This window comes from Trichoderma virens (genome assembly GCF_000170995.1).
Source record: "Trichoderma virens Gv29-8 chromosome Unknown TRIVIscaffold_6, whole genome shotgun sequence".
In the NCBI taxonomy this organism is placed as follows: Eukaryota; Fungi; Ascomycota; class Sordariomycetes; order Hypocreales; family Hypocreaceae; genus Trichoderma; species Trichoderma virens.
The window spans coordinates 1213981-1241460 of NW_014013743.1; the positions used below are offsets into that span (position 1 = coordinate 1213981).

At 49.2% G+C, this 27480-nt stretch overlaps 8 protein-coding genes across 8 annotated transcripts; 2 read left to right on the forward strand and 6 right to left on the reverse strand.

Moving 5' to 3' along the window:
- Window positions 1-181: 181 nt before the first annotated feature.
- On the forward strand, window positions 182-1714 carry TRIVIDRAFT_84016 (uncharacterized protein; the record flags this gene model as incomplete). The annotated part of the gene is made up of 3 exons (XM_014101229.1): window positions 182-249; window positions 439-861; window positions 1120-1714. The coding sequence occupies 3 exons, from the start codon at window positions 236-238 to the stop codon at window positions 1460-1462; spliced, it is 780 nt and encodes a 259-aa protein (XP_013956704.1).
- A 133-nt stretch (window positions 1715-1847) lies between these two features.
- Window positions 1848-3752, reverse strand: TRIVIDRAFT_29729 (uncharacterized protein; the record flags this gene model as incomplete). The annotated part of the gene is made up of 2 exons (XM_014101230.1): window positions 1848-3404; window positions 3483-3752. 2 exons carry the CDS (start codon window positions 3750-3752, stop codon window positions 1848-1850), a joined length of 1827 nt encoding a protein of 608 aa, XP_013956705.1.
- A 6208-nt stretch (window positions 3753-9960) lies between these two features.
- On the forward strand, window positions 9961-11339 carry TRIVIDRAFT_150924 (uncharacterized protein; the record flags this gene model as incomplete). The annotated part of the gene is made up of 2 exons (XM_014101231.1): window positions 9961-10350; window positions 10467-11339. The coding sequence occupies 2 exons, from the start codon at window positions 9961-9963 to the stop codon at window positions 11337-11339; spliced, it is 1263 nt and encodes a 420-aa protein (XP_013956706.1).
- Window positions 11340-11883: 544 nt separating this feature from the next.
- TRIVIDRAFT_29639 (uncharacterized protein) lies at window positions 11884-12780 on the reverse strand (the record flags this gene model as incomplete). Its single annotated transcript, XM_014101232.1, has 3 exons — window positions 11884-12201; window positions 12262-12488; window positions 12552-12780. 3 exons carry the CDS (start codon window positions 12778-12780, stop codon window positions 11884-11886), a joined length of 774 nt encoding a protein of 257 aa, XP_013956707.1.
- Window positions 12781-13532: 752 nt separating this feature from the next.
- TRIVIDRAFT_60658 (uncharacterized protein) lies at window positions 13533-14056 on the reverse strand (the record flags this gene model as incomplete). Its single annotated transcript, XM_014101233.1, has 4 exons — window positions 13533-13635; window positions 13708-13761; window positions 13828-13922; window positions 13997-14056. The coding sequence occupies 4 exons, from the start codon at window positions 14054-14056 to the stop codon at window positions 13533-13535; spliced, it is 312 nt and encodes a 103-aa protein (XP_013956708.1).
- A 3059-nt stretch (window positions 14057-17115) lies between these two features.
- Window positions 17116-17778, reverse strand: TRIVIDRAFT_28611 (uncharacterized protein; the record flags this gene model as incomplete). Its single annotated transcript, XM_014101234.1, has 1 exon — window positions 17116-17778. One exon carries the CDS (start codon window positions 17776-17778, stop codon window positions 17116-17118), a length of 663 nt encoding a protein of 220 aa, XP_013956709.1.
- Window positions 17779-18220: 442 nt separating this feature from the next.
- Window positions 18221-21557, reverse strand: TRIVIDRAFT_60656 (uncharacterized protein; the record flags this gene model as incomplete). Its single annotated transcript, XM_014101235.1, has 10 exons — window positions 18221-18246; window positions 18631-18727; window positions 18782-18886; window positions 18973-19067; window positions 19248-19482; window positions 19547-19653; window positions 19884-20526; window positions 20586-20882; window positions 20940-20962; window positions 21113-21557. The coding sequence occupies 10 exons, from the start codon at window positions 21555-21557 to the stop codon at window positions 18221-18223; spliced, it is 2073 nt and encodes a 690-aa protein (XP_013956710.1).
- Window positions 21558-24753: 3196 nt separating this feature from the next.
- Window positions 24754-27238, reverse strand: TRIVIDRAFT_60655 (uncharacterized protein; the record flags this gene model as incomplete). The annotated part of the gene is made up of 4 exons (XM_014101236.1): window positions 24754-25315; window positions 25380-26119; window positions 26171-26866; window positions 26978-27238. The coding sequence occupies 4 exons, from the start codon at window positions 27236-27238 to the stop codon at window positions 24754-24756; spliced, it is 2259 nt and encodes a 752-aa protein (XP_013956711.1).
- Window positions 27239-27480: the final 242 nt, after the last annotated feature.

The window sequence follows — 27480 nt, forward strand, 5'->3', positions numbered from 1 at the left end:
GGAAAAACTGCGGCATCGTGGAGCATCATCATCACGTGATACACCCAAACCCCCCTCATGCCTGTTTTGGCAGTCATGGCCAGCCTTAGGGCAAGAAAGCCCCCACAATTGGCGCGCTCACGAAGCGAGTAGAGAAAAAAAAAAGGTGTGCCGTCAATTTACTTTTCTGCTTCTCGATCCACGCCCAACCTTTCCGTCGTTTTCATCACCGTCGAGAAAACAGCCAGTCGTCACCATGGCCCGAGGAATGTGAGTAACAATCAATACTGAGAAGCATTGCTCTCTATTGCCCAGCATAGGAGACAAAGAAGAAGGATTTCGTATTGTTGGTTTCAAGCAATTTCTTTCCTCTTCGTCTCCAAACGCTGTCGACGATGGCTTCAATCGCAAAAAACAAAACAATAAAAATTCACATCCGCTGACCTTTTTCCCTCACAGCAAGAAGCACCAGAAGCGCCTTAGCGCCCCCTCCCACTGGCTGCTGGACAAGCTGTCCGGTCTCTATGCCCCCAAGCCTTCTCCCGGTCCTCACAAGCTCCGAGACTGCATGCCCCTGATCGTCTTCATCCGCAACCGTCTCAAGTATGCCCTCAACTACCGTGAGACCAAGGCCATCATGATGCAGCGCCTGGTCAAGGTCGACGCCAAGGTCCGCACCGACATCACCTACCCCGCCGGCTTCATGGACGTCATCACCATCGAGAAGACTGGCGAGAACTTCCGTCTCATCTACGACACCAAGGGCCGCTTCACCGTCCACCGAATCCAGGCCGAGGAGGCCGAGTACAAGCTGGGCAAGGTCAAGCGCGTCCAGCTCGGCCGTGGTGGAATCCCATTCTTGGTCACGCACGATGCGAGAACGTGAGTTCTGTCAGACATCATTCAGCCGTTGGATCAAGCTTTGGTCGATTCAGGAAAAGAGGAAAGAGAAGAAACTGAAACAAATTTCTCCTCTCCCTTGATTTGTTCTTTTTTTGCCATCTCTATTTTCCTCCATTGCAAAATGGGAGAAAAAAGAAGACGGAAAAAAAGGCAAAGACGACGACGATGGAAGCTTTATTTGACGGCTGTATGTTTTCCCTGTTCCCCGCGCGAGTGCTAAACATTTTCTTTTCACAGCATCCGCTACCCTGACCCCCTGATCAAGGTCAACGACACCGTCAAGATTGACCTCGCCACCGGCAAGATCACCGACTTCATCAAGTTCGACACTGGCGCCGTCGCCATGGTCACTGGTGGTCGTAACATGGGCCGTGTTGGTGTCATCACCCACCGTGAGCGCCACGACGGAGGCTTCAACATTGTCCACATCAAGGACGCCATTGACAACACCTTTGCCACCCGTGAGAGCAACGTTTTCGTCATTGGCCAGGAGAAGCCCTGGATCTCCCTGCCCAAGGGCAAGGGTGTCAAGCTCACCATCGCTGAGGAGCGTGACCGCCGACGTGCTCTGGCTCACTAAAGGAATTAAAAAAATTGGTAGTACTTTTTTTTTATTTTCTTTTAGTTGACGATGATATCAATCAATGGTAAAAACAAAACGGCATATATGTGGACTGGAGTCTCGGATTTGATGTTTGCTTTATTAGGGAGGAGTGGTTTCTCCTTACGGGATCCCTCCTTCTTCCCTCTCCTCTGGAGATAGCCGGCCCTGAGGCTAACGACGGAAAAGACTTTTAACATATTGAGCCCAAGCTGCTCTCTGTTCACAGTGCTACGTGTGCCTGCCGATTCTCTTGTTCATTCTTGCCAAATGTGAATGTCTATTGTTTCCTGTGAAAGAGCTACCCCTCTATGACCCCTCTATGACCCTTCTATGGAAGCGAAAATGCTGATCAGTCATACGACTAGAAATAATGTACCACCTTTGCAGGGTGCGTGGTATTCCCATTTACATTCCCTCCATACTCCAAATACCCCATCACATCCGGTTGCCCTATGTTGAGAATATCCTCAGTATCGCCAATCACCCACACCGTCTGCATCCCCACAATCATGTGCTGCAGCATGTGGCAGTGAATCATCCACACCCCGGGATCCTGCACACGCAGTCGCCATGCCCGCCATCCCCACGGTTGGTTCGGCTGGACTTTCGTCTTGTACCGGAACAGCATCGTCGTGTCCCGCAGCACCGGGTGTGTCCCGCGGAGCCGCTCCTCGGCCTCCTCGGGGTCGTACGCGCCGGGGCCGCCGCCAACGTCGTAGACGTGACCCCCGTGGGCGTGCCAGGGATGCGTGTCCAGGAACCCTCCCCACGGACCGATGTGGTCGACGGAGCCGAGTTGCTGGAAGACGATCTCGATGACTTCGCCGAGCTTGACGGGGTACGTCTTTGTTCCTGGGTCGAGGCCGTTGTTGGCGATGGCGGCCTCGTAGTTGGGGAGGTACCTTGATGCGTTTTTGTACAGGGAGACGAGGTACGGCTCAGGCGGGCTGGTGTAGTCAACATTTTTCTCGGGGGTATCGCCCCAGGCCACGCCGTTGTCGGTCCACAAGGTGTACCTGTCTACCTGCTTCTGCACATAAACGAAGACGCGGCGACTTACCTCGGCGGCCGAGGGAGCGTCGTTTGGAAATAGGGGCTCCAGTTTGTAATCGAGGAAACCCTCAATCGTGGGCGGCAGATATACTGGCTTCTGTCGGGGCAATGCCGTCGTCGAGACGGGGAGATCGTGTAAGTGGCGATGCTGCAGAGCGTCACACGTGTTACGATATCGCAGCACGGCGTAGCTGGTGACCGTCCTCGGACGGTCGCGGGATTCTATCTGCAGGTAGAAATCCCATTTCTGGAGCGACGCCAGCTCATCACATGTCTTTGTCTCGAAGAGTGTGCTGAAACGCTGTCCTGACCCGATCTGCAGCAATGGCATCGAGTATGGCTCTGTGTACTTGCCATCAGCCTCGATAATCTCGAGGTTCGTGTGGTTTTCAAAGGCCAATGCCGCATATGTCAGCGCCATGGCGCCGATGTAGCGGAAGCGATACGTCTTGCCTGGATCAACCTCTATAACGGAGAGTCTTGCAGATTCGGGATCGACGATGCGATAGTCTGAGATGGTGTTCCCATTGATGAGGAAGCCGCCTGGTTCGCCGGACCAGACGAGCGGCGACGCGCGCATGCCCTCTTCGATGGCCGTGTCCGTCTTGTCGAACAGCTCCTGGATGTGGATGACGCGGTCTCCGTCGACGGGGTACGGGGGCGGGTTTGGGTCGTCGACGATGAGCGGGCCGTTTGCGGTGCTCGTCTGAAAACCGACGTGCGAGTGGTAAAAGAAGGTTCCTGCGGTGCCTCTAGGCGTCTTGAGCTCGTAGTCGAAGTAATGGCCGGGCGGGATAGGCCATTGGCTGGCCATGGGGGAGCCGTCGGAGAAGGGGGCGGCAGCTTGAGCGAGGCCATGCCAGTGCTATTACACGAGAATTTGGTGTGAGTTTTGTTGTTTTCGTCAATGTTACCAATCTGTTTGGGTCTTTTGCTCACTCACCATGGTCAGGTTTGCGTCTGGAATGTCATTGTACACTCTGATCCAGACGACCTTGTCCTCGGGGATGTGCAGCTCGGGGCCGGGCGTCGTGCCATTGACGAGTGTTGTGTATCGTACGATGCCTCCGATGCCGACGTATTGTCGTGTCACTCGGAGGACTTCATCGGGGATGAAGCTGTCGTCGTGGACTCGGGTGTCGCTTGCGGCTGCCGCGGTGACTAGAAGAGATGTGATGAAGAAGAAGACGTCATTTGAGAATAGCCAGCGCATGTTGGCTGGTGAAACCGTCACTCAATATACAACTTTTTTTTTTTGTTTCTCCTTTCTCTTATCTCTTGTTCTACTTCAGAACAATGAGATGTCTTCAGAACAATGAGAAAACGCGTGGAAAAGAGTAAGGGATAGCCAATCGTCGTTGTTGATCCTATCTACCAGCATTCCATCCAACATTCCCGGTCTCAGGCTCAGTTTACATATCTACATTACATCTGCCTCGAGATGACGCTTGCAGACACGCATCTTTCTCGCCTGATGAGCACCCATATTATTTGACCTTTATGATAATTACCTTTGTGATAATTATCGTGTGAAATGGCTGCTCTAGCTCTAGTGAACGACTTGGTACCGCCCGAAGAGATTCCGCGACCATGGCTTGACTAGATGCGAAATAACCTTTGCCTAGGGCACGTCTATTCGGCCGGACACGGTGCGATGACGGACTTGGCGTGCGGAATGCATCATAGTATGCTGTACGGAGTATTCAAGCTTAATTTTGGTGTTAAAGTCTCTTTTTTAGAGCGGCTGCCACTTGGAGTCTATTTGACTTGACATGATGGACATGAAAGCGTCAAGCTCGGGGTATGCTTTCTTTAGTATTTCCATCTAGTACCAGGTAGGCTTGACATGATGGGCATGAAAACGTCTAGCTACGGGGTATACTTTCACCATCATTTCCATCTAGTACCAGGTAGGTAGGCTTGACATGATGGGCACGAGAACGTCAAGCTACGGGGTATACTTTGTCTATTATTTCCATCTAGTACCAGGTAGGCTCAACATAATGGACATGAAAGCGTCAAGCTACGGGGTATACTTTGTCCATTATTTTCATCTAGTACCAGGTAGGCTAACATCCTAGGTAGATACCATAACTGAGTAGATGTAGTACAGAGTCAAATCTCTTGACGGCGCTCTTGTACCTGAGAAGATGAGAAGACATTGTCCAACATGCCATTTTGTCACCAATCGGACATTGCCCCCAGTCAAGTTGGCTGTTATATCATATACATGGCGCAGATTGTAACACCTTTGTTTATTCTTTACAGATGGCTTCTACAAAGCATCTACACTGGCCAGTGGCTTGAGCATGTGGCTCGACTGGAGAGGGGATTGAGGCTTGTACAGAGTGGCTAGAGAGAAGCAGAGAGATCCAAAGCAAAAAGCACAGATCATACAGCCCAGGTAGAGAAAATGAGAAAGCGAGAGATGCCAGGAACCAAAAAATCTGCCAGAATTCGGGGGCATCGCTCCTACACACTTGGAAGGCCTCCCCATCCGTCTCGCCCCTGTCCAAGAGACCTCGCCCAATTCTTTCAGACAAACAGTTCCACTTTTGCCAGCCCCCCTCATTCTCTTAGACAGAGGATGCATATCGAAGTGCTTCCGTCAGTTCGCCTCACTCTTCCCAAGGTCTAGAGCCTTCCTGTATCAAAAATGGCCGTCACAAGCCGCCCGCCCTTTGAAAGCGAGTGATGCCGATCTTCCGGATACTGATGTCACTTCTCATCTTGTTTCATCTGCCTGCTTTTGCCTTCAGGCAGCAAAGGGGACGCCTAAGCTTGATGGTTAAATTTGGTGGCGTTTTTTTCCTTTTTCTCGTGCGACAATAGTTGTATGTAGGGGCGATGTAGGACTCATCCGGGGGGGCGTGTGTCGTTCCTCCGGGGAAGGCAGAGAGCTTCCGGGAGACAGACTGCCTGCATCCTCGAATGCTTTCTAATGCAAGCCTGAAAGCCACAACTGATGTTTCGGTGAAAACAAGTATTACGAGAGGCCCGTGGAGGCTGGCGTGTCCTTTCTTTCTGAGTGGTCAACGGATGGGGGAGAAGGGAGAAGTGGTGTGCGGCTCGCGAAGGCCATGGAAAGCCAGAGAAGCTGGATAATCCTTGGTTAGAGAGAGAAGAGATACTGTACACTCATGGGTGTGCCTCTATAGGATCCTGCATGGAGAAAAGTGTACGCCATATGAGGGATACACCGGCGAATAGATGCACCCATAGAAGAAAGTTAGAGAGATATGGAAATGTCTGTTGAAAGCAGTGTATACTGTCAACCTCCACCCACAGAGAGGAGACTGGCAGAAGAATTAGTTGGCCGACCTGCTGGGCATCATCACATACTTTGCCCGACACTTTGTCTTGTACATGTGCAAGGCTTTGGCACCCACTGAAGCCTGTCTTGGGTGCTCATCGACCTCTGCCCAATGCTATCGTGCAGATAACGAATACGAACAGACGAATAAGAAAGCAGTAGCATACTCGTGGTGCGTGTGAGCAGCAAGCAGAATCTTTCGTCACTGGATATACAGCGGCTCTCATCTGATGTATCGATTCTTTTGACTTCCCATATCGCATCTATCCTGGACGAAACGCCAGGCCCATGGCAGCTGAGCCCAGCCGGCCTGTAAACTCACGTCAGTTCGCTTCTGGAAGACAGGGAACAAGGGTGTATTAGACACCACGTCAACCAATGCCAAGCAGTCAGTCCAAACTATGTGATACGCACAGACGCAAAAGGATTCAATGGCCTGTTGCTTTAGAAAGCACACACCAGTAGTACCTGTACTTGCTGACTCGGTTCTCCGCAACTTTGCGGGAGAGCCTGACTGGATGTTCTGGGCGGGTGGCGGGCAGATCGTGACCATGGCCGGCGGCTATACTCAGCCTCATGCATGAGACAGCCGGGTGCCAGATTTGGAGAGGGGGAACATTGGCAAGTCTTGTTCTGACGGCACTGGTCATCGGCGATTGAGCGCATGAGGTCGGGTTTTTGCAAACACGGCACGATGGTGTGGCAGCTTGGTTGGACCAAGACACCAGATGCCACATTGCAATTATTGGCAGAGACATAGAGGCGAGGCAGCAGAAAAAGAAAAGGGAGTCACCTGGTGCAGGGCATTGGCTGCTGCTGCTTCGTACGAGGGGGGCCTGGCCAGAGTAGCGCCCGAAATATTTCGGGATTTTGCCCTTCCCTTTCAGCCTGGAAGCTGGGCAGACCAGGATGCACACGCAGACCGGGCAGGGAAGAAAAAAAAAAATCTCGCAAAAGAGACATTTTCTGTCTCGGCTGCCTCCAGTTCCGAGCCAGGATTCGATTTCGGTCTCTGGGGGCTGTACTTTGTGCTTTGTAGTCATTTCGGATGGGACATGGACAAAGTTGAATATGGAACATGAACATGAAGTCATCGCAAAATCCACCAGCTCGGTTTTGCTGCCCGAAACTCGGAGCGGCGGATCTACTGCGGGCACGGGAGCCTCAAGGCTAAAGGGCAAAAGGGCTAGCGGGCCAGATACAGTGATGACCAGCGGGGGGAGCGGCGCGTTCCATGAAGCTCCAGCGCTGTTCTGGCGCTGACATTAGCGGAGAGGTTAAAACTCTAGGGGTCCAGTCTATCATGTTACAGTGCACTACAGTACAGTAGAAACGAGCCGGTGCGAATATGCTCCAGAGCTGCATTGTCTTGCCGCTGAGAAATATTGACTTGTAGGAATGGATGGATTCATTTTTTGTATTGACAACTCATAGTGCAGCGCATTACAGCGCATCGCAGCGCATCGCATCGCAGCGCGTAAGTAACATCATCCGCTGCAGCGTCTAGTGCGTTTTTCTGGTCTCAGTCAGTCATTTGCCGTACGCCGCTCGTCGAGCTCAGCTGCCATCCCTCGCGGCACAAGCGACCAGGGGGGCGTCATCCATGTGCGCATAATGAGCACTTTGTGTGCGCATCTTTGTGTGGGTGCCCTCCACTAGTTCAAGCCGTCCCTCGATTCTAGGATTCGGCTCTTTAACTCGTATACACACACCATTCGCTCATATGCACCCCTTCAGGCTAAACACCGGGAGACAACAAATGAGAGAACAAGACCTGGACAAAAGAGGAAAAATCACTGCGAGAACGAGAACGAGCTACCAAAGCCAAGACGAGGCTGCGCACACCGCTTTTTCGCAATGAACAGCTCCAAGTGCAATCGAGCCGCGTCGCGTCGTGTCGCGTCAACAGGAGTCGAGTCGAGCCAATTACAATACGCACACTCCCTCCTCTGGCTGTGGGTGTGCGATTCTCCCGACAAATGGGCAAAACCATCGGCAGCCAACCGGATCATCGACCCCGAGACCAAAATATGGAGCAGCAGGAAGACGCAGCACTACCAAGGAAGAGACAAGAGGAGCATGCGGGTACATATGGCGCCAGCCAGAAAAGCCAGCGCTTCGAGGTACTCCGAGGGTATTGCTAGTCTCCACGAGCTGAGGCCAGGGTTCTATGCATGTCCCAGACAGATGATGCTCCTTGGTTGAGCGTCCCGAGTACCCGTTACAACCATCAGTACCTACTTACACGTACTCGTACTTGGGCATCTGGCGCAAGGATGTTCATCTCACGAGACGGATCGGTAATTCTCCGTGTTCACGCTGAGCTTGATGCCGGTAGATTGCAAGATTAACGAGTCGGAATCCAGATGGTCGCTCTCAATGCCCTGGATTTCCATCTCCTCTATACGGCCACATACCGGGCAGCAGAAAGAGAGAAAGAGACAGAACCAGAAACCACATTGGACAACTGCGCAGCGGCAGAGACATCAGGTCATTTGGCACATGCAATCCATGCTAGCATGTCTCAGCACACAACAAGAGAGATCATCCATATGCAAGGGGCCGCGAAATACCATCAGCTAGCCTGCTTTGGCTGCCTACCTGCATGGCTTGAACATCATCGAGTCTTACTGTTGGCCGCCATCGACTGCAGACACCAGCGCAAGCTCGTGCGTTGAGATGGAATAACTTGGAAACCATCAACTGTTGACTCTCTCTCTTGCTGTTCGCTTGCATAGTTCTCTTTTATACTGCAAATGCATGCATGAGCAATTCAGCGGCTATCATCTCGATTCAGCTATAAATGGCCGCCTCTCCCAGATTCTACTTCATCTCCGTCTGCCATCGCTTTCAAGTCTTGTTCCCAATTCGTTTTCTCTTGAATTCAACTTGCTGCATCCCTACATAACGTCTACGAGTACTGCGATTTTCCAAACTCTGCCAACTCCAGCCAGCCAACCAGCTACGCAAAGGACCCTTCTATGCCCCATCATGTCGTCAGTTGTAAGTGATCACCCCTTCTTGATAACTTCTTCTCGACACACGCTAACCCCTTCAGCTTCCCAAGGGCGAACGCTTTATGGAGCGTGGAACTTCCATTCCTCGCCTCGTCAAGGACAATGGATACTGCCTCACCTGTCGCCGCTTGGGGAAGAGATGTGACGTGAACATACCCATATGCAAAACTTGTCGAGAGAACAATCTTGAGTGCATTCAACCAATCAGCGCTCATCCAATCAGCGCATATGCGGGAGAAGAGGACTGTGCCAGAAAGCGTCGAAAGACTAGCGCTGAATCAGACCAGGTGTCCTGGGTTGATATAGGACCAGAGCCTGATTCTGGGGTTCCGCTGGAGCCTGCTGCCGGGTCCGAGGCGGGCGAGTCCAAGGGTGACGGGTCTAAGGCTGGCGGGCCTGAGGCTGAGGAATCCGAGGCTGACGAGTTCGAGGCTGACGAGTTCGAGGCTGAAGAGATCGAGGTTGACGAGTTCGACTTTGACGAGTTCGAGGTTGGCGAGTCCGATGCTGGCGAGTCCGATGCTGGCGAGTCCGATGCTGGCGAGTCCGATGCTGGCGAGTCCGATGCTGGCGAGTCCGATGCTGGCGAGTCCAATGCTGGCGAGTCTGAGAGTGACGAGACTGAGACTGATGAGTCCGAGTCCGAGTCCGAGTCCGAGGCTGAAACCGAGATCTTGATCCCATCGGCGCGTAGCCCTCAACCCGGATCTGCTATCCAGCTGCAGACGCGGCAGGATGAAAATGAGGAGAATGTGGCCTTTGGGCCTCTGCAGAGCGTGTTCGTCAGAGCTTCTTCCCGACGGATTACTCGAGCTCAACAGAGTCTGCTACGCACGACTCTAGGCCATATTGGACCCCGCGTGCTCCTCCCCATGGGCCCATTGAATGACCCAGATCATGACTATGCTGTCTATTACGATTATCAATATGACGTCGACTCTGGTGAAACCATCACAACCAGAAAGCGAAGTCATACCCTCTATACCTTGGAAACGATGTCTCGTACCTCTACTGTATACGCGGTCAAGAATACTTGGACCGAAGAGGGAGAGGCCCCCCTGAAGGCTCGTCTCCGTGATTTCATCCACTATATGAAAGAGTGCCATTTGTCACACGCACCATCCGATGCTCTACCACTTGCATTTTTGCCAGCATGTGAGCCCACCACAGCCGAGACGCTCAAATACTATATTCTGCGACCAATCAACCAGGGAACGAGCCATTTGGCAGATATAAACCCTCCTCACCCCAAGGTCATTGGACTGGCATACTCCAACCCTCTCGTCCTGCAGCTCATCATCGCCGAGAGGGTCAATCACCGCGAGGTATCTTCTGCCATGCTGCCGACGGGCGAGAGCGCTGAACGCTTCCATCGTGCCAATATTGCCGCGTTTGAATCCAAGATTCAAAGCTATCTGGATGGAAATGAAGAAGATATGCTGCCATTGACTGTGGGAAGCATCATCATCTCCCTTACGGAGGTTAGTTCCTGTCTCGCCATCTCTTCCCTCTCCCTGAATCAGCTTCTCCCCATCACCCCGCTCCCTGAAGTGAAAATATAACCGGACTGATCAAGTCTAACATCTTCTTCAAATAGACCGCCCGACTAGACAATCGTGGCCAAGCTCACAATTATCCGACAGCAGCCAAAAACATTTTGAAAATGCTCACCACCCTTCCCCACGAGGAGATTTGCAAAAACCTCCCTGACATCTTTGTCGAGCACTTCTTGCACACTTCCATGTTTGCTTGCCTCGCAGCCGATGTTTCTAGAGCACATATGATACCATTTACGAGCCCTGAATTTCGAACCGCCGCAGTGGACTTGGCCTATAGTGAGTATCGGGGTAAGCTCGGCGGAAACTGCCTTCCGATAATGGTTTTTATACTCAATACATTTGATCTGGGTATGAAGATGCGACCTTATATAGACGACTCGGGTGCCCCAAAACCCGGCCCATCAGTTGGCCATCAGCCAGACCACTATATGTACTTTGGCTCCATTTATGAGCTTCTCATGGCTTTTAACCCCGTAACGGACATGAGCGGCAAAGACTTCGAAGCGAGCATCATTTGGAGGAATGCCGCCCTGCTGTACCTATGGAGCCTCCTGGAATGGCCGTTGATTACGAGATCCCAAAGGATTTTTCATATCAATGCACGCGACACTTTTCGGATCGCGCTCCGGCGGTTGGCGGATACCCCCATGGATAGCAACGTGAACAAAACCCTTTGCTGGCCCTTGATCGTCCTCGGGTGCCATGCGGAAAGCAAAGAGGACAGAGAACTTATAGAACGCCGCCTCATCTACATCTCAACCCATTTCAAGGTTGGCAACGCACTCGAGACTCTGCACGTACTGCGTCATGTCTGGACGCTGCCTATGGCGAGACGAAGCCCCTGGCTACTGCACAAGTCTATTCAGGAGACCAGATGCTGGGGGAATCTTGATACTAACATCTTTCTCTAATGATTGGTAAAGTTTCTCCCTTGCTCGCTTTCTCTTCTCTCCCTCATCACTCTTCTGTCTTTCACTCTGTCGTTTACTCTGTCGTTTACTCTGTCTTTCATTTTTCCCTTTCCCTGTTTCTTTCTTTCTCTTCCCTGTTTCTTTCTTTCTTTTCCCTGTTTCTTTCTTTCTTTCTTTCCTCTGTTTCTTTCTTTCTTTTCTCTGTTTCTTTTTTTCTTTTCTCTCTTACTTTCTCTTCTTTCCCTCTTTCTCTTTCTTCTTTCTCTTCTTCCTCTCTTTAAGGTTCATTTTCTAGTCATCTCTTCAAGCTTGGTCCTTCGGTCTCTGTTTTCTTCTGCACTAACTGTCTTCTCTCCTTGGCTTCGCTTTCGGTTTGTCAATACGTTGTATCTAGCCTTCACCTTCATTTCGTTTCTGGTCGTCTAAAGGACATTGTTTGTGCATGGATGAATGGGTAATCTTGGTCTATATATCTCTTTCAAAAAGACAGAAAATACAAAAATAAAAAGCAAATGTGTCTATTCGTGTTAAATCATTCCAGGCTTTACTCTTCCCCAGCCTTCCATTTCCCGCTGTCGAGGAAGAACTCCATAATCCTGCTAGACAAAAACACTCCGTCGTGCGGACGGTCGACACGCTTGATGGCGTCCTGGAATGCCTCCTCGTCAAACGCGTTGCCGTGCTCGTGCTCCACATTGAGAAGCTCGTCGTTGATGGGCCTGTCAAATTCAGGATGTCCTTGGAAAGAAAGCAGTCGCCCGGGCTTGTAGAGAATCTGTATGGGGCATTTCGTGCTAGATCCGAGGTTTGTGAGTCCAGAGGGAACAGTGAGGACGGCATCGCGATGCATCTGATGCAGCTCCTATAAGACAGCGTCAATCCCTGAAAGAAATAGTCAAATTTCCAATTAGGTGAATCTCACCAGCGATGAGAGCCCGAGGAATTTCTGGCCCTGCTCGTTCAGAGCAATGTTCTCGACGGAAAGCTCCCATCCGCCCGGATTGTGGTTGACGTCGGCTCCAAGCGCGCGACCGATGATTTGGTGGCCGAAGCAAATGCCGACCACTTTTCTGTCTGTAGATTCCAAGACGTGCCTGACATAGTCGGCCAGAGCCACGATCCACGGATCTTGGTCAAACGCGGTGCTGTCTGACATGGAACCTTTGTCAGCCATGTGTAGATGCCGCAAGAATAGAATAGAGACAAACTTACAGCTTCCCGTCAAGACGATTGCGTCTACATCCTCAATCCGGGGGTATTTGCCGTTGATCACGTCCCACTTGCTCACTTGGAGCTGCACATTGGCTGCCTCATCGCCCAAGTTTTTGAGACCGAGCGTAAAGAGATCTTGGAAGATGTCGCCGTACGAGCCGCGAGAGGCCTTGGCCTTGGGCAACGTCGTTTCGCATTCAAGAATGGCCAATCGCAGTACTCGAGACATTTTGGTCCGTGTTTACTCCGATTTTACTCCGGTTTCGCCGTGATGCTCATACACTCATCTGTATGACTTTAGGGATGGGTTCATGTATATATAGATGCCTCCTGGATAACAATCCCCTTTGCTTGATAGCGGGAAATCCCCAGCTTCAATTAGATAATAAATAAAACGTAACAAGATCCCAACCCGCAATTCTGTTAATAATGAGGGCAGTCATGTGGTGTTCCTGCTAGTTCGCTGCCATCGTGGATCTTGGGCCGCCATTATCGTGCAGCCCGCTGGCACCGATGGGGCCGCTACCAATCAACGGCGCCCTTTTTATTCTCAAAGTAGAAGTTTAAATGCTTGTTTCGCATGTACTTGGCGATAAGGAAAAGGGCGCGTGCTTCCAAATCTTTACCAACATTCCAAATCTTGGGCGATGAATGGAGGAAATAATAACCGATCTTGGCTCAATGGTTCTGCCACAGGTATCCTGGCAACTGGGTAAGGTACTGCCGATGTTGTACTGATTGTTAGGTAATGCCCAGGCACGTGGAGATTAGCACAAGCGAGCAGACCTGACAACACCAGACAGTTCAACACAGATTCACCATGCGCATGGGTAGTTGCATAAGAAGGAATCATCAATTCGTTTCTCGGTTTATCTACAAGTCTGGGTACTGTCAACACATCAACCGCTCCATATCTACCCAAAAAAAAATCGGCGAATCGGAAGAACAAGTCGACATCACCGAGACATGACCACGCGAAATCTAGTGGGCGACGGCGACGGCGAAAGCGGCAAAGTTGCCGTTGACGAGGGTGGCAGCAGTGTCGCGGTCGTATGCGGCATAGGGGATGGCGCAGTCGGCAGTGCTGAGAGGCACAATGTCAGTAACTTTGTCTTACATCTTCTTTTCTTCCTTTGGTGAGGGTCCGTTGACTTACTTGTAGAGAACAACAGCGTGGCCCTCGGCGACCTTGATGGACTGTACAAGAGGGCTGGGTGAAGATTCTTGTTAGCTACACGGATCAAAAAGCAACAACGGAGCATTAGACAAAGCTTACAAGTCGGCAACAGCGGTGCACGATCCAAGAACATCATCAGGGCCGCTGATGGTGTAGGTGGCGCCCTCGAAGTTGGTGTTGGAGAAGAGAGTGGCCTGTTGCGACAAATCAAGCGTCAGTCAGTGTCTGTCTCACAGTCTCGAGATGGCAAAGGCCAGCCAACACTTACCACATCCTGAGCGGCAACAATGCCGGCAAAGACCAGAGAGAGGACGCTGGAGAACTGCATGTTTGCGGTGGGGGGTTGTTTTGGTTGGTTGGAAGAGTGTTGAGTAGAGTGTTGCTTGCTGTTGATGCTGCTGCTTGTTGTGAAATGATTTTTCAAGCAGAGGGGACGATTCCCAACCTTTATATACTTGTAAGTTGCCTCCCGAATTATTTCCCGAGTTACCTCAACAAAAGATCGGCAATGTCAACAAGTTTGACCTACCACTTTGTACAAGGATCATTTCAGCCTTCGCATATACGGGTTACATAGAGACAGCGGTATGCTTACACGTACGGATGCATACAGATGAGATCCAGCATCGGGGACAAATCAGCCAGTCTGGTGCCAGAGTACGACGACGACCTCCTTATTCCAACCTAGATCAAGAATACCTTCATCTTGAATGTGCGGGCGGATTCCAAACAGGAAGGCTGGAGAATGATCTCACAAAAGAGGCCATTGATGAGTCCTGATGAGCATGGTTAGGGGCCTTGGCTCACATACATCACACCTCGTAAAGGGTACAGGTACACAACCAGTTGCTGAGAGAATGCTACACAGCAATGCATAAACAACAGACTGACTAATTTGTCTGCATGCCTGATGATCATTCCCACATACTACTAATATACCCAAAACCATGTGTCTCTGCATGAGAAATACGGAATGACGGCAGGGATGCGAGCTAGTGACCTACCAAAATAAGCTTGATCTTGACACGATCCATGACTTGGAACAATCCCACCTTTGGATTATGTTATCAACAGGCAACAGTGAGGAATAACTGATTAGTATTCACGTGCGCATGGATATAAATAACAGTGTCGAATGCATCTCTAGTTGGATAAGCGCCCGGTAAGAGCATGCTTGTTCCTGAAAGGACGCTGTAGCCTTACAGTGTCTTTAGATCGCGTCGGCCGGGAGAAAAGCCGATCACCAGGTTTTTTTAAAAAAAAAAAAAAAAAAAAAAAAAAAAAAGAGGCTGACAGTCGCAAAGTGGGACTGCGGGTTACGACGAAGGAAAGAGAGCGGAAAGTGGGACGGTTAGCTGCGATGAATGAGAGAGAGCATTTTAAGCACGGGGTTGTACGAAGAAACAAGGCTTTGAACCTGGGTTGCTGGTGTTTTGATTCCGGGGGAGGCTGAACATGGACCCCGCCACATCTGTGTTGATTGATCATTCGATGAGGGCAAGGAATATGGGCTCTGATTGTCTTGATCTATTAGATGCACGTCGAAGATGAATAAACTCTCCATCTGTTCAGCCGACTGCAGCACAGCTTCGAGACAGAAAATATGCTCATAAGCTTGCCTACCCGCTGGAGGGTAGCATCTTTTCGGGTTATTCCCTTGTCGGTCGGGATATTGTCATGCCTCCTGCTTGAACCAGATGCGTAAGAAAATAGTATACATGTTGAAACCACCGAGGCTACATCACACGGAGCCGGCGATTGGAATGATGCCGCCTGTATGCGCTGGATAATTCGATGCAGGAATACACAGACAGAGTGTGATATGAGAGTTGATGCAATGGCTCTCTCATGTACGACAGTCTACGCACATACTCTTCCCTCTAGTAAAGCAATATGAATACATATCACAGATGAACTGGAATACCAGACAACGATGCCTCTATGTTCTCCAAACCAAGTCAAGCCGAGTTATTGACTCAATATCGTATCGTCTCATCATCAATCACACCTTGAACAAAATACTACTGTATCACTCCACGTTGACAGGTGGAATACGAATAGCCGTCTCAAATTGATAGCCTACCCGGGACACGGAATTTTGCAATTCATCATAATCTCCGATTCTGAGCCCCACAGCCAAGAGCCAGATTTTGTGCGTGACCGATTTCTTTTTCTTGGTCGCCTTTTTTTTTTCGACATGCCCTCTTGGCTAAGTTGGTGGGGATCATCGCCAATTCTGCCGGCCAAATCGCTGGGCGGTCAAAAAAAAGTTGGCTCACCGCCCGCTGAGCTCCTGCTTGCTTCCTATAAAACTTCACGTACCTGGCCGTTTGTTTTATTTTTTTCTTCTTTTCTTCTTTACGTCGACAATACTTCAGTATGTGCACCCCTAACTGTGATTGCCCGCCCTGTCCAAAAACCCGGCTTCTAACGTCTGCTTTTTCTTTCTACAGGAGAATCATTTCTATAGTATTCGTCTCTTGCTTTGGTTCCCAAAAGAGCCATCGAATCCACCCTGGTTGATGATTGTATATCCTCAGCACCCAAGAGTGAAAATTTTTCTGGTCCTCTCGATCTGTCTGCAAGGATGGCGGCGTTGCCTTGCGCAATTGCTGTATAGAGAGTTGTTTTCTTCTTGATGATCTCGACCCTGTTCGTGGTCTGCCTTTGGGCGCATGGGCAGGGTGGGTGTTGATGGACGTCTGACAGGCTTTTTCTTTCTTTTTTTCATTGCAGATTGGGGCTTGCCCTGGGTGTGAAGAAGAATCGAACCGCGTGATTCCTATGGATTGGCTTGTTGGAAAAATTTTCCTGGTGGTGGAGTGGAAAATTTCTCTTGCTTCGTCGATGCTCTTAGCAAGGCGGGGCACAAAATTTTCCATGCTTCACCCAACATTGTCTCTTTTGTTTCTTGTGTACTTGTCATATGCTATCCATCAATTCTTCGGCTATTCTTCTTGAAGCATATCTCGCTGTTTCATCAGTGCCTTTTGCGCTACGACAATGATGGCTGAACATAGCGGATCATGAGCGGCTCCAACTCGCCATGTCCACTTCCACAACGCCTTGCCACGACAAGCTAACGCAAGAGGAGCATATGCTGGAGGCCCTTCACCTACTGTCACCAATATTTACAACAGGTTCACACTCATAAGTTAGAAGATGAAACGAGGACTCGACATCCTTCAAATTGCAGTGTTCACCTGACGATATCCGCGAATCACCTGGCTGCTACAGGCTCTATCAGTGCAACCGTCTTGGAAACTCACCGCGCTGTCTATACATATCAAGGTAACATGTGATCTCAAGCGCAGCTTCATCAATTATATTGCATTACATTATAAATATACTAATATTCGCCCGTTACACGTTATGATAGCCTGTCCTCTACAGCATAGCAATCGCACCAATCACGGCTCCGGCAACAGCCATCAATGAACCACCAATGGCATTACCAGCGTTGTGAGTCGTCAATGGCGCTGCCGAAGTAGAGGTGCTCGTTCCGTTCGAAGCAGCGTGGGTAGATTGGCTCTTGGTGGAGAGAGTTGCCGGGCTGGTGATCGGAGCCTTGACCGACGTGGAAGCCGAAGTTGTGACAGGACCGGCGGTCGTCACTGAGCTCGAGGGAGCATCCGACGCGGTGGTTGACTCGACGGCACTCGTTTCACTGGCCGGCTTCTCAGTGGATCTTTGAGCCTCGGAGGTTGAAGGAGCGCTTGTGGTTTCAGCTTCGCTGGTAACTTTGGTCTCTTCGACAGCAGTCGTCGAAGCAGCCGACTGAATAGCACTCGAAGGCTTCCAGCAAGAGAGGATAGAGATCGGGGCGACGGAGAGCGTGCCCGAGTAAGCAGGACAGCCTGGGACGTCGGTCTTGATAGGAGCTCGGCCACCGCCACAGTCCAATGGGTCACAGACCTGGCCGTTATTCGGATCGAACCAGTGGACAATTCCATCTTGGCAGCTCGTGAAGCTATGTGTCTCGCAGGCACTGAAGACGACGTTGGCGCCCACAAGAAGGGAAAAGAGAGAAGTAGCGAGTGACTGACGCATTTTGATGGTCTGGATGAGGTCTCACGATGAGTATGAACGAATGACTTGATTTGATCAGAACCAGGGGCTAACATTGAGTGGCAGAGTCAGGCCTATATACATCGTCTTCCGCCTATTAATCCTCCCTCCGCATTTGCATGACGGGCCATTTAGCCTGGCTCATTGCTTGTGGCGATGAAAGCGCGTTTTAATTTCCCGATCCTTGATTTTCCTCCCATCTTGGGGCTAGACGCGGGATATAGTCAGGCCACTAGTCCATTCAGAAACAAGAAGGATCTTCAACCTGGTTATTGACAGCACGCGCCAACAGACAAATTTCTGCGTGCATTGATCAATTGGCATCCCGCAATTCATGGCCTAGTTTCCTGTCGAAGTGCGTGAGTCACCATCGAAGGATTGTTCGTTTGCATTGTTGGTTGAAATAGAGTCGCATGGTTCAAGGTCACTTTTTGGTGATTCCATTGCTAACTAAATTTGCATTATAGTTTTGGGATCATACGGGGCAAGGTACAAAAGAAAGTGCTCAAGGGCTGGCTGCATACAGTCTATATAACAGGGAGGCTTCTGGTTATGCGTTAGAGATATCATTCCTCCTCCGTTTCCAGAAAGGCCTTTCGGTTTCATTGTTTGACCATCCAGTAGCACGCTTGCTTCCCTGCTTGCTCTCCCGCTCTTTTTTGTGTCTCTTTATCACGTCGTCAATTAAGACTAGTTTCCTGGATTTGCCGGACCCCCAACGAAATGCCGCAATGAGAACGACGGAAATCACTACAGCAGAAATCACAACTAGGTTCGACCACATTAGCTTCCGATCGTGAGTAGATTTCCAAGGGTGGAAATAAACAAGCTTACACATATACATAATCTGCTCTCCGAGACTCATCCACTCATCACCGGTCGACTTTTTGTTATTCATTCCAAAGAGACCGCTGAAAAATCCAAGCGGGAGCTAGAAAACATGGCTTAGCTGATGTTATTTTAAGGACACTCGCACTCCACTTACAAAGAAGATAGTGACGATGGTAAATGCCATGATGGCTCGGCCCTGTTTAATGGTTTCATCCGCCCGTTCAAGCGCAGTCCTGGCTTCAACAATACTAGCCTCTTGCTGTTTAAGCGATAATAGTGCTTGGAGCTAAATGGAATTTGAGCATAGTGAAGGTTGGGCAGCGGAGTCTTGATGATTGTGCCTACCTGATCGTTTGTGCGAGTTACAGCTTTTTGAAGATCCTCAATTTCAGCGGCTCGATTTGTTATTATCTCGACCAAATTGTCCACTTCCTCCATATCTATGTTTGTAACATTGTACTTAGTCTTTGGATATTTAGCCTTATCATGTCGGCTCTTCATGTGCTTGCGCAGGTCAGCCGCAACGATTAATTGCTGCTTATAGATGTGCTCCACTTCGGCAGAATAGTCAGTTGAGACAACCTGGTTTAAAGGAAATGTCAATTCGAAAGAGCACTTACTGATGTTTAATTCTTCTGTAATATCCTGGGCTTCTTTTAGCAAGATGCCTTCTGGATTAATATTCAGATATTTGAACGATTCCTCGGCACGGGTCTTGTGCTTCTCTGGGTTGGGATCAAGCCATTCGAGCCATCTTTTGACAGGGTTCATATGCTTCTCCTCTTTCTTCTTAAACGACGAATGAAGACTGACGTTGGCCCAAAAAAGGCTATAGGCCGATGTAGTACTATTAGCCTATTGCAATCAGCTTCAGTATATATTTCTTTTCTTTTTGAGAATGAATGCAAATAATACGCACTACATTCCCAATGGCTTGAGCAAACAGATCCATCACCTCTGGTCGATCATCTGTTGGCTGTGTCCGGTCAAAGAAAACCTTTGAACATTGATCGATGATCAGAGTGGCTTTAGGTCTGTTAGAAAGAGGCATTTAATTTTAAAAGGGCGTTACTTGCCAAGATGATAAATGGATCGAATGCGCTTCCTCTTTCTAAGTATCTGTCGAAGGCTCTTATGAACACCTGAAGAATCAGGCTTATTTCTTCCCCAACGTCGAGGAAAAGAGGTAATAATTGTATCTAGTATGTTGTCAGCCAAGACAAGTCTTCCAATCTATCATGTAAGGGGAGTTTCACCTTCTCCAAGTATCCACATCCACAGCTGGTCGACCATGACAACTCGAGTGACTCCAACCAATTTCATTATCTTCTTCTTCTTAGCTGTATCTGAAGAACTAGTACTTCCAAATGTCGTGCCAATGGTCGGCGCAATGGCGGTATTTTGTGTAGACTCATTAAACGGATCTCGCTGGGACGTTATAGTACCGCTAGTGGAGCTCGTGTCATCCAATTCTTCTGAATGATGCTTCTGTTTCCTCGCTCTTGTTTGTCGATATACTACCTGATCTGTATCTCTGGCAGTTGTGTCTTCCACCGTTGAGAAAAACGACTGATCCAACGTTCGGCGAATGTGTAATGGAGGTTCCCATTTAACCCCCGAAGGGCCATCTTGCTCTGGCTCGGAAAAGCTCTGTCGAAGTAACCGCTCGTCTGCTTCATAGTCCATGGCATCCCAGATTTGTGCAATATCATAGAGATACAGTCCAATTTTACTTGGAATGAGCATTCGATTAAACTTTGGGCGAAGACAAGGTGCTTTAACCCCTGCAAGCTCGATAAAGCGGGAGTTCAGAGAAGCCCTATTGTCCTCAACAACCTCCTGGACTATTTGTGTCATTTTTGCTCGTCTTCGATTTGTTTCCCAATGTAGATATGGGAGCTGTTGTGCGAAACTTAGCATTAGCATCTATAGTAGCTATCGAACGGAGAAGAACTTACAAAGACGGCGATATTTGACGGAGCGCTATGATCCGTGTGGTCTTCTATGTCGGGTGGGTTAATATTTGCATATTCGGCCACTCTCTGGAACAACCAACCTGAAATGTGGGCGCATCGAGGCCTCATATACCGCAAGTGAATTAAGTCTTTCCCAATCCCAGCACCATGCAATTGCCCTCGCCAGTACTCGCGAGACAGCAGTTGACTTTTGAAATCAGTTGCTTCCATTGTTTGATCATCTTCGTCTTGGGGTTCTCCGTCATTGCTATTCACATTATGGTATTTTTCTAATGCCGTCTTTCATACACATATATTAACTAACCGGCTTCGATTTGACGACAGCATGGCACTTACCTCTATCCACTCCATATGGTTTGCTGGGAAATGAAAGTACTTAATTTTTTTCTCGTCGCTTTTGAAGAGGTTGAGGCTGTTGGGAGTGTTGGATAGCACGTAACTCATCTTCAATTTTTGGTTGGGGAATTCCCCTGAGGATGAGCCGTCGTCGACGTCCGCACACTGCTTACCTTGCCATTTCTTGTCGTCTTCTTTTTCGAAATACATGACGCCAGCTTTGAACTCCTCCACAGGCTCGTTCAATCCACTCAATGTCAGATTCGTTGGGGGATTGTCGCCTTCTGCTTCTTGTTCTGCATGGGCAATACTCATTTTGTGATCGAAAATACGTCGTGCCGTAGCAGTCTCCTTTAAATGTGGAATCAAAGCTTTTCGCGATTCCGCGACATTTCTAAAAAGCTTCGACTTCGACTCGTTACCATTAAATCTCCCTCTAATCTTGCTAATTCGTCTTTTTTCCTCTTCTATAATCTTCTTAATTCGGCTCTGCTCTTCCGTCATAGGGCCATATATTTCGGCGCGCTTATCGAATCTCAATCTAGCATAGTCGCGGAAGGCATCGCCCTTTGACGTTTGCCTTCTTGACAAGGGAGGATGCGCGTTATCTGGTGCCATGATGTAAGAGTAGAAGCTGGGATATTGATGTAGCTCTCAATTGCAGCACAGAGAATGAAGAATATGCAGTAAATACAGACTGGTACAGCGTATAGTCTGAGGCGGCCTGGGATAAATACGGCCTTTACTCTTTCGGCTCTTGTGGTACTTATACAGAATTTCGAAATATTGCTCAGTATAAAATGGATAAATTTGCGGCTGGCTGTATCATCCGAAGTGCATCAAGAGTGGTGTAGGGCCATGTGCTGCCATAGGCCAAGGCTGAGCGTTATCACGGCCCTGACCCCTGCCCATTGGAGCCAAATATGAGCGTTGCCAGCGTGGACGAGACAGGTAATCTATTCTACCCCTCTCCCACGCCCAAAGAAGACAATGGGGGAAGAGGTCCGTCAGTTTGGCATAAAATTGTTACCGAAACATGGATTGAAAGCTCAGCCAGCCCCCAACCTCCGCTCTTTGCTCACCGAAGCGGGCTGTGAATGGCCAAGATAGATGCATATTGTACACGTACTGAGGTGTCGGGATTAGATCGCCACTGTCAAGCATTGCGGGCAAGGCTGGCTTGGCAGATACGGTCCGATCTGACGGTGGGAGAGGGTGTAATGGTGAGGCTGTATATCGTAAAGGATGCGGAGGCTCTTTTGTTCAGCCCTTGCATTGGTAAGCATTGTCACATGGCAACCTGCCTGCATTATGCCGGGGAAAATACCTAGTATTTTAGCAATGCTTAGCGACGTCCTGTGAGAAATGCCAGTTCCGCTGTGGGTTTTCAGATGAAAAACAAGGCAAGAGACTGTACCTGTTGAGGGGTGGAGGTTAGGTACCAAGCCGGAGATGCAAAAGCTCGGAGTTTGGCTACATGTGGTCACTCCCCTCATCGCTGACGTCTTTACGTACCAAAGTACCTAAAATTCGGGCTTTTGTATACCGACGTGCCAATTCAGAAATAAAAAAAAATCGTCCAAATTTATTATCACCTGTAAGATAGGTAGATAAGAGGATTCGTGACCACATTGGCGCCAAATTGATCTTGAAGGGATGTTGGCACTGTAGTGGGAGAACTTTTGTTCTGTGGGCAAAGATTTGATACGTGAATTCCATCCAAGATAGGTCGGGATCAACATCTATTTTTCCTTTGAGAAAATGCCACCAGATTAAGCTTGAAGCTAAATTAAATACATTATCCATCATATATTATTTGCCTGCTTCACACAGTACCAATGCTTGAGAGATGTCGTTGAGGCGAAATTTTGAGAAGAGCGCATGGTGTATAAGGCAAATATGGACGATGACCTTCAACAAACAAGGACGCCTCGTGCGCCCGGTTAGCTCAATCGGTAGAGCGTGAGACTCTTATGAGGAACACGTTCTGAATGTAATCTCAAGGTTGCGGGTTCGACCCCCGCATCGGGCTCTTCCTATATAAATAATATTGAGACAACGAGCGTCCATTTTTTTTTGCGTTCCTGCTGAATTTTTTTTTTTTTTTTTTTAAACTTTTGGTGGAGTTTTGTGGTTTGGGCCGAGTCATGCGCTAAACTCAATCTCGCAGCCCAATGAATCCCAGTGGACCAGTATTTCCCAACCAATCATCTCGCGCCACTGTGGACGAAAAGGGCCATGGCGTCTTTCCATCAAGATTGATCCCTTGATGCGCTTCCATTTTGCTTCCATGTCAAGGTGCTTCGTTTTTATGTAGAGAGCAGTGGTATGGCGGAGGATTTCTTGCATAAGAAGCTGTCGTTTGTACTTTGAAATATGCTCATCTGTTCATGGATTCCTACTCGGTAAAGAGGTAATGCCGGGCAGTACGCGATGACAAGTGACTTGCACCATCTTCGCTGGTGGGTGTTTCATCCACGCCAGATCAATCTTGCACCGAAATCCACAACGACGTCTTTTCTTTCCTTGACTCACGATTCGATCGAGATACCTACTTTGAAATTTACTCTTGTACATGTGCACCTGCAGCAGAATCCCAGTGCCTCCTTCCTTTGTTCAGAATCACGTGTAGTCACCTGACGCACAGACTGATATCCTGCTTCCTTTACTTTGCACTTCCCTTCGACATTCTCCTCTTTGCCTTGCACCAATCCATATGCTCTTCCATATTACATCCCAATTCTCGCATTGCGAGATGCTGGAATCGGTATCTTGTCTGTCATGGCCAACTACGCTTCTATACCACACCCCCTTTTCTCATTCAGCCTTAAAATGTCGCCCTTGCGAGTCTTGACAGATTTGTTCGAAGGCAGCCATCTTTGGGTCTCTAGCCCTTTTTCAAGACAAGGAAAATTATCTGGTCCTTCCAGAATTGTGAGTCCAGATCTCTACCGTGGATCTATTCAGAAAGCATCTAACAGTAGACCTCCAGGAGCAGCGTCTGGACATTTTTCAGAGCATGATCAACAGAGAACAAATTTCCTCTCCTCAGCCTTGCCATCGATCTCTTAACACGTGATATCTTGACAAGGCTGAGTCTGCCTCTATAATTCGTCCTCTCGCAGGATTAACCCGATGGGGTCCTCAAAGCCTGTCGTGCTGAAACGCTCTGCGCTGTATGCTTCTTTCGTTCCTGGCACACTGGTAGGTAATTGTGTCCCCCCCATGAAGCAGGTTTTGAAAAGACATGATGGGGGAACTTTGAAAACAACGACTGACAAGGGATAGCATCTGAAAAAAAAAAAAAAACCTCTTGAAGGTCCCTTTCGCCCTACAACAAGAGGGCAACCCGCTTCTTCTCTGCTCCATCTGTACTCATTTTGTACAGTCGCTTATTCAAACCTACTTTGTGGATATTTTGTTGCATTATCGATGGCTAGAATGTTGGAGCCAGAGATCTCCTTCATTACCACGAGGAGATCCAATCTCTTCAGCAACATCATCTGGATGCCTCCTTCCTGAGGAATTTTCACCTTGACTTGGCAAAAATGCTAGTCATGTCAGGAACGTCAGGCACAGAACAATACATTTCAACTTTTATCACTTTCACACGAATTGACACGAGAAATGCAAAAGCGAGTCTGATTTATCTACCCAAAGAAACAATTCAATCTTCTTGATACCTCACATAGGAAATGGCCTATCCCAACGATTTCTTCAAATCTATTTTCCTTTCCCATACCCGACAAACAAAGGAGAAAAAAAACATGTCTTCCATTTTGATGCACAGCCTAGACAAAATGTGCCTACGATATCATCCAAGGACATTCAGCTCATTGAAGTGAGCCAGGATGATGAAAAACCTCTCGGAGATTCCCCAGTTTTCAAGACGGTAAAGCACATGAAACGCCTCTTGAACAATTTTCTCAGTCCGACATCCGGCGTGAATCAGAGTGCAATAGCCAATCTTGGCAGGACCGCCATATTGAATCCAATTCTCGATGGCTTTCTCGTTGTCATGCCGTTGATCTATTGGAAAAGGTTCGACCCAGTCGACGTCTCTTAGAGACTGGGGGCCATATTTTGCAAACGCGAGTATAACAAGATAGGCCGTGAAAGTGCGAAGATGGTCGCACGGCGCAAATCTTGCATGAATCTTTGCTGTTCGGATCATCTGGCCAGCGTGCCAAACACACTGCCGAGATTTGGATGGACGCGCTGCGAATTGCTCGATAAGCTTTTGCTGCGCCCAGCGCAAAGATGTGCGAGAGCTGGGCAATCTGGTCGAAGCAGCTTCACGAGTTATGAAGATTATCAAGTCCATGACATCGGAATACACTGATAAGTGGGTATAGTGGCGAATCAACATGGTTGAGCTATGCATCATGTTAGCGAATGGCTGGAGAAGACGATTGCTCAGCTGATAGAAGATCGACTTACCTAAAGTTGATGAGGTCCATTGTTGATAGAGGATTTGAAATCGCGGCATCATGCATGGATTTGCCCAAAAAGCTGATGGACCGAAGCACAGACTCGGTCTTCTGTGCAGCAACAGAGCCCGGGTCCAGGCCATGATGCTGGGCAGCCGTGCGAGTGCTTTCTCGTTGAGACTGACACATATACCCCACACAGACTCTTTCCAAGATCTGGGTGCACAAACGCTTGCTCCAAGGAGAGATATGCTCCGATAATACCCTTTTTGCTGCTGTGGCGCTCACGACGGTGGACACCAGCGGTCCCTGAGCATGATATGGTGATTGGGATCGGATATCATTCCAGGTATGGGCATTTGGGGCTTCATATAATTCATCAGAACACGGAAACCTCGAGGGCAGATCTCTCAGACCTATGGCACAGGGGCTGTTGGTGAGGAGGGAAAAAGTGCAATCAAACTCGAATACAGCCCACGTCGTTCTGATTTCAAGCTCCCGCGCTACCCAGGCTGCCCATTCAGCTTGCACTGACTGCGTGGGCGCCTCAAATACTCGAGACGGTCCATCTTGGCTCAAACCGTCACCACCCAACAGCCCCAAATTTCGAAGCCTATCAACCAGAAATTTGCGGACTCTGTTTACCTCGCTATGAACATTTTCGACGCCGGATCCGAGCACGTATGACTGATGAAGGCACACTGCAGCCAGATACATGATATCTAGGCTATTGTCAGGACAGCCAATGGCCTGTCGACAGTTAGCATCTGTATCTATGGGGAAAATCTTGCGGAAACTTACCATGATGTTGAGCTCCGAAACACATCTTGCACTGATATGATGCGCCTGGTCAACAGTTTCATGATCCTTGTCGAAGACCGCCCCAATACAAGCCATTGCTCCGAGCACTACCATTGGGCATTTCTCGAACTCGCAGGTAGCAACATGGAAAACAGGCTGGGCTTTTTGCCAGGTAGAAAAGTAATTACCGACAACTTGCCTTAGCAGGTCGATTCCGGATTTCAGAGAGTGCTCAGACAACCCCACCAAGTTGGGAATATAGGGTGCTTTGAAAACGAGCCCCAGGCTGTCAAGTGCCATCACCTGGGAAGCATCGAGAGGAATTGTATTGGCTGGTTCCCCTGGCGGATATCGGTAGGAGCCACCTTTGATAAGTTTCTGAATCTCGGGTATCTTCGTTCTCAAGTATGCGACGTCAAAGTCCAGCCAGCTCAGACTACCTGCTCGGATATTAACTTCCCCGGGCTCAGTTGTTCTGGGAGGGAAGCCGCATGCCTTGATATCAACATCCTTAGGAGGGAGTGGCCTGGGAGGAAGTTTGAGAATTCTTTCGGTAGGGCTGTTTGGGCGTGGCGTGCTCCAACCAGGAGAAACATGACCAGATGCTGAATCTGGTTCTGCCTGTTGGTATGACATATTATCTTGCAACTGTTCTGCCTTTATCTGTACCTGCTGCTGTGGAGATGCAGCAGTGTCCTGTACCGGTGCAGCAGTCTGGGGATCAACAATCTCACACTGTGCACCTAGACCATCAATGCGGCACCACCTACAAGGAGCCTTATCAAAGCACGGGAGCTTATAACGCACACAGCGCGGACAAGCGTGCCTCTCATCAGTCTCCTTGAAATGGAACTCGTTGATGTGCTCTTGGAGCCCCTCGTCGGTCGCGTACTTGCTCTCACAATAGCCGCACTTGTGATTACTTCGTCTGGCTTGGGCTCGATCTCTCAATCTGGCCAATCTGGCGTGTATTTTGCGGTGGCTCTTCAGTTCGCGCTCGTTGTCGTATGCTGCGGTACACTCGTCACATGAATGCAGATCGGTCCTGCCTTGTTGCTTTGGGGCCATTTGTACGTCGAAACTACGTTGTGCCGGATTCGTTCTGTCTTTCTTACAACATTAGCAAAGAGCCGTACAAAGTACAATCTGGGGATGGTCCACAAGCACAGACACTCAAATTGAGACGTCAGGAACCCCTTGCATTGACTAGGGTAAGGCAGGGAGGCTAAGCGGTGGTAGAGACGGAAGAGGCGAAGATGTTCAGACGGCGATGCTTTCAATGGGCAAGCAGTAAATGAACAGGACCGAGG